At 37.5% G+C, this 14,444-nt stretch overlaps 1 protein-coding gene across 6 annotated transcripts; it reads left to right on the top strand.

Moving 5' to 3' along the window:
• Positions 1-189: 189 nt before the first annotated feature.
• LOC131227162 (octanoyltransferase LIP2, mitochondrial) lies at positions 190-11,061 on the top strand. Of its 6 annotated transcripts, none has more exons than XM_058222895.1 (3): positions 3,496-4,173; positions 4,281-4,441; positions 10,225-11,061. In XM_058222895.1, the coding sequence occupies exon 3, from the start codon at positions 10,228-10,230 to the stop codon at positions 10,933-10,935; it is 708 nt and encodes a 235-aa protein (XP_058078878.1). In that variant the 5' UTR covers positions 3,496-4,173; positions 4,281-4,441; positions 10,225-10,227; the 3' UTR covers positions 10,936-11,061. The 6 variants fall into 6 exon arrangements, with proteins under 6 accessions (XP_058078880.1, XP_058078881.1, XP_058078878.1 ...); XM_058222894.1 differs by having other exon boundaries at positions 4,273-4,441; XM_058222896.1 differs by having other exon boundaries at positions 4,269-4,441.
• Positions 11,062-14,444: the final 3,383 nt, after the last annotated feature.

Genomic DNA, 14,444 nt, shown 5'->3' with positions numbered 1-14,444 from the left:
CAAATTTTTGGTCTCCCATTCTAAAATACGCTTGAGAATATAACGGACGGATTGGATTTTATATATACATCAGGGAGGACCTCACAGAGATTTCGATCATGAAGGCCCATGAGTGTGACGCGTCAACCCTTTTACAGAGTTATCTGATACTCGGGCTGCGTATGACGCTTGATACGCAGTTCTCAGAAATTGCATCGCGGAACTTTTCACACGCGCGCAGTGTGCTTCGAAAGCAGAGTCGAAGGACACAGAAGGAAATTTCCCGATAGATGCATCTGTTCTTTTAATTGGCCAGAGATTATCCTCGCAAGGACGGGACGAGCTCTTTCTTCCATCGCGAAGGACACACCACTGTAAGTTCTTTATAATTGCATTGCAGAATTTTTCGTTTTTTATGTTTTTTTTTTCTTTTTATGGGGCAATTACTTTGAAGAAATCGGCATTTGGGTAGTTCTCAATTTCATGAAATTTTGCTGACTATGTGTTTTATTCATCGTATCAATGCTTTGAATTCATTTTAATGCTGTTTTTTTTTTATTATTTTCGATTTTCTTTTCTTTTTTTATTTTGTCGGTTCAGTTACTTTGGCGAAATTGGCATTTGGGTAGTTCTCAATTTCATGATTTTTTTTGTGGGATATATGTGTTTTATTCATTGCATCAATGTTGTGAAATAATTTAACCATTTTCTTGCTTTTGTATTTTCTTTTCTTTTTTCCTTGTTGTTTTTTCTTTTATCAGTTCAATTACTTTGTCGAAATCGACGTTTGGCTAGTTCTCAATTTCATGAAATTTTGTTGGATTATGTGTTTTATTCATTGTATTGATGCTTTGGTGTTTGAAATCATTTAGTCACTTTCTTGCTGTTTTTTCAATTTTTTTTTCTCCTTTTGTTGGTTTAATTACTTTGGCAAAATCGACATTTGGGTAGTTCTCAATTTCATGAAATTTTGTGGGATAAATGTTCTTTATTCACCGTATTGATGCTTTGGTGTTTGAAATCATTTAGGGGTCGTTTGGATGCCTTGTGCCTGTTTGGAACATGGGATTAGGTGGTATTGAATTGCATTAGGTGGAATTAACACCATTATTACACAATGATTATGTGTCTAGAAATTCCATGGAATTTTGACGGTCCAATCCCACATTCGGGATCAAATTCTTCCTTTGGGAAAAACATTGTATTAAGTGAAACCAGCGTTTGGTGGACCATGGAATTGTAATCCATATATCAAAATTTACAATTGATTCTGGTCACCTATACACATATGCAACTCAAGTGTCACATGTAAAGGGCGCATGTAGATGGACAGTGTGGATAAAACACATGCATCAACATGGGGCCCACAAATGTAGTAGATTTCAGATTCCACCAAAAATCCCGCCGTATCTTCTGCTAGGACTGGATGATATGATACCTAGATTAATCCAATTCTTCTCATCAATTCCAAACGCAAGATGGAATTTACAATAGACCAAATGCAATTCCATACCACCTAATCCCACATTCCAAACAAGTGACTTTCAACTCTAAGTTACTTAAGGGTCATTTGGATGCCTACAACTATTGTAAGTGGGAAGTGACTTATAGGTGGTGTTTTGGGGAGGAAATTCATTTGTACGTGACTTACAAGATTAAGTGGGAAGTGATTTACAAGTGGTGTTTGGGGGAGAAAATTCACTTGTAAGTGACTTACAAGCAAAACTATCAGGAAACGTCATGGGTTGGGCTGAGAATTCACTTTCCTATAATGGCCTGTTTGGAATGTGGGATTAGGTGGGATAAGGTGGTATGAAATTGCATTGGTCCAATGTAAACTCCATCTAGCATTTGGAAAAGGATGGGAAGGATTGAATTAATCCAGGTGTCATATCATTCTATCTCAACAAACGATACAGCAGCATTTCTAGTGGATTTCAAAATCCACTACATCCATAGGCCCCACGTTGATGCATGTATTTATCAATGCCTTCCATCCATATGCGCCCTTTACATGTGAAAATTGAGTTGCATATGCATACAGGTGACTGGCATCAGTTGTGAAATTTGGTCCATTGATTACAATTCCATGGTCCATCAAACACAAGTTTCACTTAATATACTGTTTTTTCCAGAGGAAGAATTTTGATCCCAAGCATGGGATTGGACAGTCAAAATACAATGGTATTTCTAGACGTATAATCATTGTGCAATAATGGTGTTAATTCCATTTAATCAATTCAATATCATTTAATCCCGTGTTCCAAACAGGCTGTAAGTGGCTTATAGCCAAAAGTCACTTTCAGGTGAAAGTCACTTGCAACTTAAAAAACTTACAAGTATCTCATTTGAATGCCTGTAAGTTCTATAACTGGGAAGTAACTTACAGGTGCTGCTGGGGGAGGAAATTCACCTATAAGTCACTTACAGGCAGTGTTCTAAGTATCGGTATCGCTACAAGTTTCGCTGGCCAAGGATACGGAAACAATATCGATATCGCTGATAACCGGAAATGCGGGGAAACATGGGAAAAATGGTGGAATTTTCAGTGAAACTTCATGAGATGTTAAAATGTACATATTTGCGTATTTAGAAATAAAATAAAATAAAAAGAATGCATATATAATAAGTTTCCATTTAATGGGGCCTTAAAAGCATGTGATGTTATAAGAAATCAGTCCAACCATCCCATCCGGCCTAGTTAACCATCCAACCTTTCATCCAAACATAAATCGATATTGCAAAATATCAACAATACATGACAGCATCAACAATTGGAAAGGAAATGAAAGATTGTGATCGCATATGTTGTGATATCGATAATATCGAGATGTTATCAATATGATCAATGACAAATTGAACACTACATACAACCATGTGCCCATGAAAAAAAATTGAAATAATTTTTTTTTCTAATAAACAAAATTTTGATGATATCAATACGTTGGCGATATTATTGAAATATCATCGATACAGTTATGATACAAGATTACCTAGAATTTACATTGTCGAAAATATTGGCAACATTGATGCATTGGCAATACCAAACGACACCTAGAATTTACGTAGTTGAAAATATTGGCGATTACATTAGCGATATTGATACATTGGTGATACTTAGCAATACATTGCTAATACCTGAAATTTCTGATACTACCAGCGTTATCGGTATCGCTACCAGTGTTATCGGTATCACTGAGCTGGAGATAAAGATAATATCGGAGATAATTCGAACACTGCTTACAGGCAAAACTGCCAGGAAACTTCATTGGGCTCGGTATGAAAAGTCACTTCCAAGTTCCAAGTGACTTACAACTAAAGGTCACTTTCAAGTGAAAGTCACTTACAATTTAAAAACTTACAGGTGAGAAGTCACTTCCCTGTTGACTTACAATGAATTTCCTCCCCCCAAACACCACCGACTTACCTATAAGTCACTTCCCACTTACAGAACTTACAGGCATCTATATGATCCCTTAGTCATTTTCTAGCTTTTTTTTTTCTTTTTTGGGACAATTACTCTGGGAAAAACAACTTTTGGGTAGTTCTCAATTTCATGAAATTTTGTGGGAGGATTTTGTTTTATTCATCGTATCAAAGCTTTGGTGTTTTAAATCATTTAATCATTTTCTTGCTTTTTTACAAAAAAAATTATTGCATTTTTCTTCCCTCTCTTATGGGTTCTAAATTTCCACCTTCCTGTGAATTTTCTCTGCAGTTTCGTGTCTGCTTTCTTATTTTTGAATTCTATGGGAGTTTTTGTATGCTTCTTCTACTTTTGTAAGGGCCTGAGGGGAGGTATTTGATACTCTGGCAGAGTATGATTATTGATACATGGGCAATAAGAAATTGTACACATGGCATAAATTTAAACCCACTGAATTATGTAACCGACTGTTGCTAAGTCACAGTCCAAAAATCAGATTGGTTGAACAATCCTAACCTCTGATTCATCAAAGGTTAATTGTATGCCACATCTGCAATTTCCATGTGGTTCTTAAGCCCCTGCATATCATCCATCACACTCTAGTAGAGTATCAATGTTTCTCTTTCTGTAATGGGTTGTTCGGCTCATCATCGTAGTGCTTATTTTCATTGAATTTTAGGGAATTATGCATTTAATAGGAAAAGTTTATGCACGCAGTGTGCACTGAGAGTTGGGGAAGCATAAACATCAGCAGCAACAATAGTTAGGTAGTTCTTATGGAAGTCTCCATTTTTGTATGAATTTCATTTTTTTAAGTTTTCGTCAATTGGGTGTTTGGGGATGGGGAAATATGAATATCTAGATAGGTTTGTAGATGCACAGGGTGTGAAGTGAAGTGGAAGCAAATTCAGATGCAGGAGTGGGGAATGTCTATTTCAAAATGTTAGCAAGCATAAACAAGTAGGATTAAGCGGGAACACATGCATGAACCTGAGCCGTTGATTTGAGTGGGTGCGGCATGCACTTGGGCAGAAGGTGTGTCCAACTATTCTTTTATATTATAAAAAAATAAAAAATAAAAAATTTACATGAGAAGGTTTCCCTTATTAAGAACTCATTGTACTAACGTAGTTTGAAATCTGAACTCATTTTATTGTTTTTGCTGTGGTTTTGTAGCTTTTCTTTTTCTTTTTCTTTTTTGTAGTTTTTATTTAATTGTTCCTTTTTCTTTTCTTTTCTTTTTTTAAATTGTTCCTTGATGGGGTTTGAAACTTCCATCTTTATCTTAGTTTTCTTTACAATCGATAGGTGGAAACTCAAACATATGATATCGGGTTGCTTAAATTGAATATTATTGACCCTATGTGAGTCTCTGATATTTTCGGTAAGTTGTCTATTATGTTCTCTTTGCTGCATTGGTTAGTAATTAGTCGACTATCAAATCCTTTTGGCCATGATTTCTTGTTCGCATTTAAACTAAAATGGATGTTTTTAATCGTTGGTATTGTGTTTTGTAATTAGATTCTTCATATGCACTTCTAAATTGGTAGGAACTTCGAGAAGTTTGGTTTAGGAAATTGCCTCTTTTTAGGTGTGTTGCATAACCTATAATCACTAGCCATTTCATTGCAAATGAAAATGTGTGCTGCGTATTGTATTTCTCAAAGTCACATGGTCCCTTCAACTGAGGGCGCTCATTTCAACTAGTGGTGGCCAATGTTTTAAATATCAACGATATCAGCGGATATATCCCACGATATCTCTTGCATCCCACTTGCGCGATACGAAACGCATAGGTAGTGCCAATATATCCCACATGCTCAATTCGGTGAGCATTTTCAGTTTCTAGTCCCTTTTTTGTGTCGAAATTATGTTAAATCAGTGTCAAATGGTTATAAATCCATTGGTTTTTAATGTTTTGCATGGAAAATCATGGAGTTGGAGCTTTGATTTCCTTTGGTTATTCATGTTCTCCATTTTTTTTTCGAAAACTTCCTTTAACCAGCTCTCAGTTGAGACTAATTTTGAAGTATTTAGGAGTATTTGATGAAATGATCATCACATACTAATTTCGAAATTTGAGTGTAGGTGGTCCAATTTGGGTAAATTTTTAGAAAATTCAAAATTTCCCCAATTTCTCTCAAATTGCTTGCAATGTTGCACTCCAAACATGAAATCAAGAATGTATGAGGGCTAATCTACTGAGTAGTTAAATCCTTGTCAATTTTCGGAAAATAAAAGTCATTTTAATTAAAAAATATTAAAATATTAATTTTTTCTTCGAAATTTTCCTTCAACCAATTGTCAATTGAGACTATTTTTGAAGTATTTAGGAGTGTTTTGATGAAATGATCATCACATACACTCTAAATGTTATGCATTCAATTTAAATATAGTTGCATTAGTTCAGTCTAACAACGCATAGCTTAGGACCTTATATAAAGGAAACCTACTATTTGCACTTCTTTTTTGAGATGTTATGATTTAAAAGTGTGTATTAATAATCCCTGAAGTTTCATTGAAAAATTCAACCATTTTCCCTATGTTTCCCCATGTTTCCCATAAATTGCGAGAAATTACCCGATGCAAACAATATATCCCATGCGATAACCAATACGTATTTGTATCCCAAAGATGTGATACGTAATGCGATACCAATATTTCGAACACTAGTGGTGGCAATGGCAGGGGTTGGGCCTACCCGGCCCTAGTACCTTAATCCCTGCCAACAACAAAAGTTGTGAAATGATCAAGGTTTGAAATAATCCAATCAAAGATTATTTTTTTATTGTCGTATCCTCCATCCACAGTGAGCCCCCATTATATAAACAGTTTGGATCATTGAATTATGAACTTGGATCAAATGAGTGTCTTCAAACCACACATCTGTGGAATGGGAACCACTAACAAGTGTCTTGAAACCATCATATTTTATGCATAACAGTAGCCTACTTGATGATTAGACCAGTCAAAAGGGTGGGCTGGGCCATTCATCGTTGGCATAGGCGATCCGGCCTATATTTCAAGCTTGGGCCCAGCCCTCATTCAAAGTTTAGGGGCTATGCATTGCCCTATAGGGCTGGGTTGCCTTGCCCATTGCCACCCTGGTTTCAACACAGATATTCCCATGACCTCTTGTCTGACAAATACCTTGTTGACTATAAAAACTGTAGAGTAGCTTGATTTCAACATCAAGCATCCTGTTTCTGACCTTCCAAAAAAGAAGAAGCACTCTGCTTCCTCCAGAGATCCTCTTCCCTACCCAAGTATCCAATACCAAACCACCAGCTAAAACTCATGCTCATGTAGCTTGCACGGTACGGGACAATCCTGAGATTTTTTTTTTTTAAAATGTTAATTTACATGGCCAGTTCAATGCTACCTTCACAACTTTTCTTGATACATGGTAACAGTTTCAAGAAACCACTGCTGATAACTCCCCTTCTAGTTACCAAATTCTCATTGGATCTGACTTGTCGATGATCTTTGTTGAAGGGTATGCCTTTGGGCTGTTCAGATGCTTGTATGTGCTTAGGGCCTGTTTGGGTGCCCCTTAAAAATGAGTTCATCTCATTTTATTTAATAGTAATTATGTATTACTGATCAATTCTTTTTTATAGGGATTAAAAATATAACCAACCATTTATATAAACTATGATCTCTAATATGTGATTGATGTTAACTAAACTGAGATGACCTCATTTTTAAGTGGCACCCAAATATGCCCTTAGTATTGGTTTTTAAACATTTTGGGATACTCAGATGCTCTTTATATGCTTAGAGTATTGGTTTTTAAATAGCAACCCATTGCATTAGGTTCATTGTTGGCTAAAAGGTCCGGCCATTTGTTGTGGTAGTGGACCATACCCTCATCTGCATCCGTCTCCTATATTTTTTAAAATGCATAGTTGTATGCCCACTGCCATGTGCATGTCTATATCCATATCCATCTTTGTATATGGGCATTGTAAGTATGCATATCATGTTATATTATTTTATTTCATTTCATTGTTTTAAGTCTATAAGAATATATTAGTCTTCCTTCTTTTTCCATCATTTGCTTGTGCGTATTAAGGATTCAACTGCCACTGTTATGTTTTTAGTTACGAAAACTATTCTCCTGTTGCATTCTCTTGATGTATCGCAATTTCCTTTCGCTGCCTGAGCTTGCATCCCCTTATTTCCTTGAAACAAAAGACTGAAAGTATTGTCCTAATCTAGATTTGAAGAGAATACTCATTTAGAGAAATATTGCTAGGGTGATTCACACGGGGGATTGAAGAGGCAATTAGCGGCACGTATAGATGTGGCAAATGATATGAGATCCAGGCCACCCATCAAGTGCTGTCACTTCGACCATCCCTGGCCAGAAAATCAGGCTGGTCCATGCATCAGGGGGGTCACAGATGCATGAGAAAAGTCAGCAGTTAGAAAGGTATGACCATCATGTTCATTTACATGTGTGGCGCACCTGATGGGTGGCCTGGGTCTCTCCCACTTGTGTCACATCAGTTTGTGTGCTGCAAATCACCTGTTCAATCTCCCCTCATGTGCATTTCATCGGCCTCTGATGAGCGATATTCTACCACGGTTTGGTCACCTCAACTCTACATAAAGGCCACAGACCACAAAAACATATCAATAACTTCTTGATGGGCTCTTTTTTCATTGAAATTTTATCAAAACTTAAATGCAAAGGTAAACAGTAAAGGTTCTATGGATGAAGTAGAGAGGAAATGTATGATACATAGCCTGCATTTTGCACAATATACACAAGTTTTTCAATTCTGACAGGTCGGGCCTGTAGTTCAGCAATGGTTTATTGAATCACATCGAGTATGGACTGTGCCTCAAAAAATCTTCTTGATGGGACAATCTTAACCTTTTGATTTTTTTCGCCTACAGAGAGACAGACAAGAAGAGGATGCAACAATGATCCACATTCAACCAAAAAGGTCCTGATTTGGCCTGTGGGATCTTCCACCCTGAGATTTTTGGGCATGCTACATCTACAGTTGGGACTCAAATGACCAATTGTCTGGATTGCTGACTGGGGGGCCACTTGTCAGAATTGAAAATCGTGCATGTTGTGCAAAGATGCAGGTTGCACATCATATAATGCAATAAAGTAGAAAAACTTCAGTACATTCGAATATTGTGAAAAGTTGAAACTACTACTGTCTCTGTTATTTAGCTGGTAGAGTTGGAATGTTTTCTAGTCTTTCTTGCTTTCCTTTCTTTTTGAGGTAGCCAGAATTTTATTTAGGGTACATTTGGTTGCACATAATATCATGAAAATTCATGATAGTTCATTATTGATCAGTCTAATTTGGTGCAAAATATCATGAAATTTTGTGATATTTGATGCAACCAAACCCCCCCTTAAAGCTGAAGCCAAGGCTGCAACTTGGGTTTAGGTCAATCCAAACCCAATTGAACTAACTCGAGTTCAGGTTGGGTTGAGTCGGGTTGTGAAGGTCCTCAGGTTGGGTTGGGGTTGGAAAATGCCAACCCAATTTGTAATTGGTTGGGTTCGGGATGAGCAAATTCAGGTTGGGTTAGGGTGGTTCCAGAATAATCACATGTATTTCGGTCAGATCTGCACAGGTTGGGTTGGGTATAGAGGAATTTGGGTTAGGTTCAGGTTGGGCAACTTGGGTTAGAATTCGGGTTGGGTTGCAGGTTGGGTTTTCTTGAGGTCGAGTTGATCTTGGATTGACCCTCAACCCGACCCAACCTGCTCGGAGTTGAACCCCTACCTGAAGCATTATAGAAGGGAAACGAATTACCAATACAAACAACCCGATGGCTGACACCCTCTTTTACCAACGGATTGGCAATAGAGTTAGCCTCTCTTACTATGCGTGAGATGAAATGTTAGCCAAGAGGCTAGAGATCTGATTTCATTGAAAACTAAGCATCACTCCCACAGCTCAGCTTCCACATTTTTTGCCTAATTAATTACATTGATTGAATCACCGCCCACAATGATGCCCCCAGAAACATAAAGCTGAAAATGCAAATGGCTTTTTATCTTTTCAAAGGCACTGAAAGTTTTATTAGTTTGGTAGGTTGTGATCTTCACAAGTGCTATATCGGCCGATACAACCCCTATCTTATCAGCTATTGATACTGTTACGTAATACCTATGGCATCCATGTGTAAGATCCATTCCATGAAGAGGGGCACACGGTGAGCATGCATGGACTGAAGAATCAGGTTGGTCCGCTCATATGGAGGGGACCAGGAATTGTCGTCGGCTTCCCCAACTGAGTAATGCCCAAGATCTCCCACGCTTGTGTGAACTTGGCACATTGCCCACTAACTGCATCTACGATCTCCTCCTGGAAATCACCTTTTAGCATTTCTAATCTTAGTTCAAGGCTTTCAAATATAAGCCATAGTTGCAAATATGATTTTTTTTTATTTTTTTGAAATTTTAGAAGTGTTAATGAAAAAAAAATGAATGTTGAAGTAATTGATAGCCATTTGATGGTATAAACCGATGACTTTCAGGATAACCATGTAATGAAAAAATGCATTTTCAACAACCAAGTTATGGAAAATTTTCAAAAATTTTGAAGTGTTTATGAAAAAAAAAAATGCATTTTGAATTAATTAATAGCCATGTGATGCTATAAACCAGCAACTCGAAGGATAACCATGTTATGAAAAAATGCATTTTCAATAATCATGTTATGGAAAATTTTCAAAATTATGAAGTGATAGTGAAAAAAAATATGCATTTTTGAATTAATTGATAGCCATGTGATGGTGTAAACCAACAAATCGAAGGTTAACTATGTTATGATTTACAGGGAATGAGACTACGGAGGAGTCTTGAGGTCTGGAAGCTCGGCATCGTCAACTACTCGGACGCACTGAAGCTTCAGGAGAGGCTCGTCTCTGCAAGAAAATCGAATAAGATTCCAGACACCCTTTTGTCCTTACAACATCCACCCACTTATACACTCGGAAAAAGGCGGACATATCACAACTTACTAGTTCCCGAAGCCGACCTCCTAACCATGGGAGCAGAGCTTCACTACACAGAAAGAGGGGGCGACATAACATTTCACGGCCCACGTCAAGCCATTCTATATCCCATCATATCTCTCCGAAACATCGGCTTTGGAGCACGCAAGTATGTTGAAAATCTTGAGCAAACAATGATCGAATTGGCATTGCAGTACAGTGTGCAAGCTCATGCAGGGAAAGATGGCCAGACGGGGGTGTGGGTCGGGGACCAGAAGATCGGAGCCATTGGCGTCCGGATTTCGTCGGGGATCACGTCACATGGGTTGGCTTTTAATATCGACCCAGATCTTAACTATTTCAAGCATATCGTGCCTTGCGGGATTGCCGATAAAGGAGTTACATCTTTGAGAAAGGAGACGGGAGGGTTGCTTCCGACCGATGATGTAATTCATGAACAGCTCATTGGCTGTTTCGTGAGATCTTTTGGTTTCTGTGATGTTTCATCAAAGGATAATGAATCCATTTTGTTAGAAAATGGGGGAATTGGGTGAAATTATGCCAAATCGATCTGGTTGTTTGTTTGATCAGATGTGTACTTGTGCATGTAATTTTCGCTGTTTTCGCTGTTGTGATTTACTTATGAAATTTTAAGCAAGCATTGCAGAATTGGTGTTTAAGGATGCGTTTGGATGCGCAGTAGTGAATTGAATTATGATTTTTTGGTTAATCAGCGGGAAATTGCGAAAGAGGTTCCATCCAATGCATCATGACATTTTGTTATAGAAATCATTGGGACTATTGCCGTTGGATCTAGGATCATGTATCGATGATCCAAACGTTCATATGATGGGTCGCACTGTAGATGGTGGATAAATAAATATACCAGAGAGAATCTTATATTGAAATATTTCAACTCTTTGATCATTTAACCCTTTTCCTTTGAATATGGACCATATCCTTAAGTGTTATTATTGATTGAAAGTACAGAATCTTCCAACATTGAAGATTTTCAAGGTAGCACCATCACATCACAACCTTAGTACTTCCCCATAGCTAAGCTATTTGGAAGAGGAGAACTTGGAGGAAAGATAACTTTTTTGCACCATAGAACTCAAGCTTACAACTTCTGCTTCCTAAATGAGGAGACCTTATACAGAGTTAAGAACCTTTGGCTACTTTACATGAATGGCGAGGATGATGTATCCAGTGCCCATCTAGTGGCTAGGATACTAGGTAGAGAAGAATTTCTTTCTTTATTAAGTTTAATTATGTTAGCCCTTGTTCCAAGCTGGGTCTCATTAGAATGCTCCATTTTAAGGGGAAGTGTTGAAAAAGGCTAATTGGGCGCAAGTCCATGTAATGATGTCCATGGGCCCATCTATGATTTTACTATTGTAAGAGTAGAGAATTAGGGTTTCAATACACCCTAAGCATCTTATGTTATTGTTATCTCTTTTTCCTCTCTCTGTCACATTGTTTCTCTCTTACATTTTTCTTTCCATTTTTTTTTTCTTATTGTAGCTTCTCATAAGCTCTTAAAATTAGCACCATGCAGCTGTTTAACAATACTCTAAAACTCTTTTAAGTAATTATATACAATCTTCATGGCAAGATCCTACTCAAGAACCTATAAGAATTTTCAGAGATCTCAACCTTGCTCTACATGCTTCTAACATTCTCTATAATTATTTACATGTTTTTTACAAGTATCTTAATCTAAAGAAATAGCAAAAATTTGGCTATCCCAAAATATCCTCTTGGGATTCTCCAGTTCATAACATTCAGTTGTGCATCTCTTCAAATCAACGGTTTGGATTATCAATCATGACCTCCAATCCAACAGCTATAATCCGAATATATCCTGTAACAATAAATATCTCCCTCTATATGAATGTTGTAGTAGTTTCAATCCGATCATTTCCGCCTCACCCATCAAATTATTGCAATCCAACCGCACCCAAATGCAGCTTAAACACTGCAGGACGGCATTTTCTCGATCTTGCCTAAACACAGATGCAATACATGTACGAGTACATGAACACAGGAACTCCAAGGCAATGTATGTTTTTTTTTTTTTTTAACACACCACAATGTATGTTAGTATGAGTACAAAATCAGTATTTCTAATTCAAATTACAGACACATGAACATATCATAATGCCGATGGATTAAATAAAGCTGTTTATTTTCTACAAAATTCAAGCGGCGAAATGTCTGAATACGTTGTATTAATATCAGAACTAAGCGTGCACCCGACATTGGTGCATGGATACAGCTGAACTTCATTGACTAAGAAAATCGAAGTCGTAGCAAGCTGTCGAGATAATTACATAGCTTCATCTGGCAAATCTAGCCCAACGTGCAAAACGAGATGCCGAGGAATCTTTTCCAATCTGTAGATATTGACAGCATGTAAAGGCTATTAAAATTCTTAGTTTTGTTTGATATTCTATTGACATTTTCGTCGTCGATCGGACGGCGCATAAGATTAAAAAAATGGCCCATTTCTCCCATTGTTTTCTGAATCTGAGTACTATGAAAAGAAGTCCAAAACAACAGTCCAAAATCCTTACTCAGCCCAGCTTTACAGAAGAACAAATGCAAGATCAGCTCATGCAATATTTGTATTCTAGTCTATAATTTTTACTGCTCTACTGTACACAGGGGAGAGATATGTGTCCATCCAGACCGTTCAAATTGTGGGCCACATTGTGGATGTAGCGTAGGCCGAAGATCGCACTGATCCAACGGTATTAACCTTCTGATGTTAGCTGTTTCTTTAAAACCATGGATTTGACGGCCACTTCATTTGGGTGGTTAGGATTGTCTGATCATTGTGATTCTTGGGATGGTCCATGATTTGGGTGGCTAGATTTAGGTGCATTTATGCCACGTGTACGGTGGATGAGTCACCGCCACTTAAGAAACAGTGGAAAATGCACATGGTCGTACAAATGAGTTAAAATAGAATATAGAGGTCAGGTCAGTATTTTTGAGGGAAGTTTCCTTTCTGTAATCTTCTCCAAAGATGGCTGATGTGAGTTTCTTACAAAAATAGGGTTACACTTCAATGATAGTTCACCACTATGTTGAAAACAGTGGTGACTCATCCTCCTTGCATGCAACACTCATGCATGGCCATCCAAACCGTCCAAATTGTGGCTCAGTTGGACTATATCTCTAAAATTATACCGATAGAGCAAGCCAGACCATTCAATTGATGGTTACCAAATGGATGGTTAGAAGTTAAATAAATATGAGTGGATCCAAATTCCAAAGGCAAAATCAGATGGTTCCAATCGTCTTCTCAGTGTAATTTTCGGCTTATGCTCTATACACAATTGGGGTCAGCGGTTTGAATGGTCTGGATTGTGGTGCAAGCATGTGTGTACGGTTGAAAGGTCACCACCATTTCTTTCACAATGGTGGTGAACTAGCATAGGAGTCCACGACATAAAAATATCCAAATTGCAGAAATCCATGTCCTATATTCTAACCATGTTTGGATCTTGGAAAAAACAAAAGGTGAAAATATCACATTATAGTCAAAGTGGAACCCTAGAGAGTGTAGAAATCAATGTCCTACATTCCACACGTTTTTGGAACTTGAAATGTATCACGCTGGTTTGACTCGGAACTGAGTCGACTCAGTGTGTTCTGAGTCAAATTAACAAGTTTTAGATCAACTGCTGGATGTGAGCCAATCCACATACTGATTTCACACAAACATCGAGTCGGGAAAACTCGGTCCAATTTCAATACTCGGTTGATTCAACTCAACTCAATGAAACTTTGTTAATTTAATTTTTTCAGGGGTTGGGATTGTTGAATATTATCAAATGAAGAGAGGTCTGGAACATCATCTCTTCCCTTTTATAGGGATCATAATCTCTTCCAAGCCAAAATGACTATCTAATTTAGGAAACAATAATCCATGTTAGTGCCAATTCAATCACACAAGGCCAAATGTGTAAGCGACAGCTCATATTAGTTTTTCATGTATAGATAAGATGATCGGGCATGCCAGATTTTATTCAACTCAAAGATTTGATTGAAATGC

This window comes from Magnolia sinica, chromosome 15 (genome assembly GCF_029962835.1).
Source record: "Magnolia sinica isolate HGM2019 chromosome 15, MsV1, whole genome shotgun sequence".
In the NCBI taxonomy this organism is placed as follows: domain Eukaryota; kingdom Viridiplantae; phylum Streptophyta; class Magnoliopsida; order Magnoliales; family Magnoliaceae; genus Magnolia; species Magnolia sinica.
This window is presented reverse-complemented; position numbering and strand designations above follow the sequence as displayed.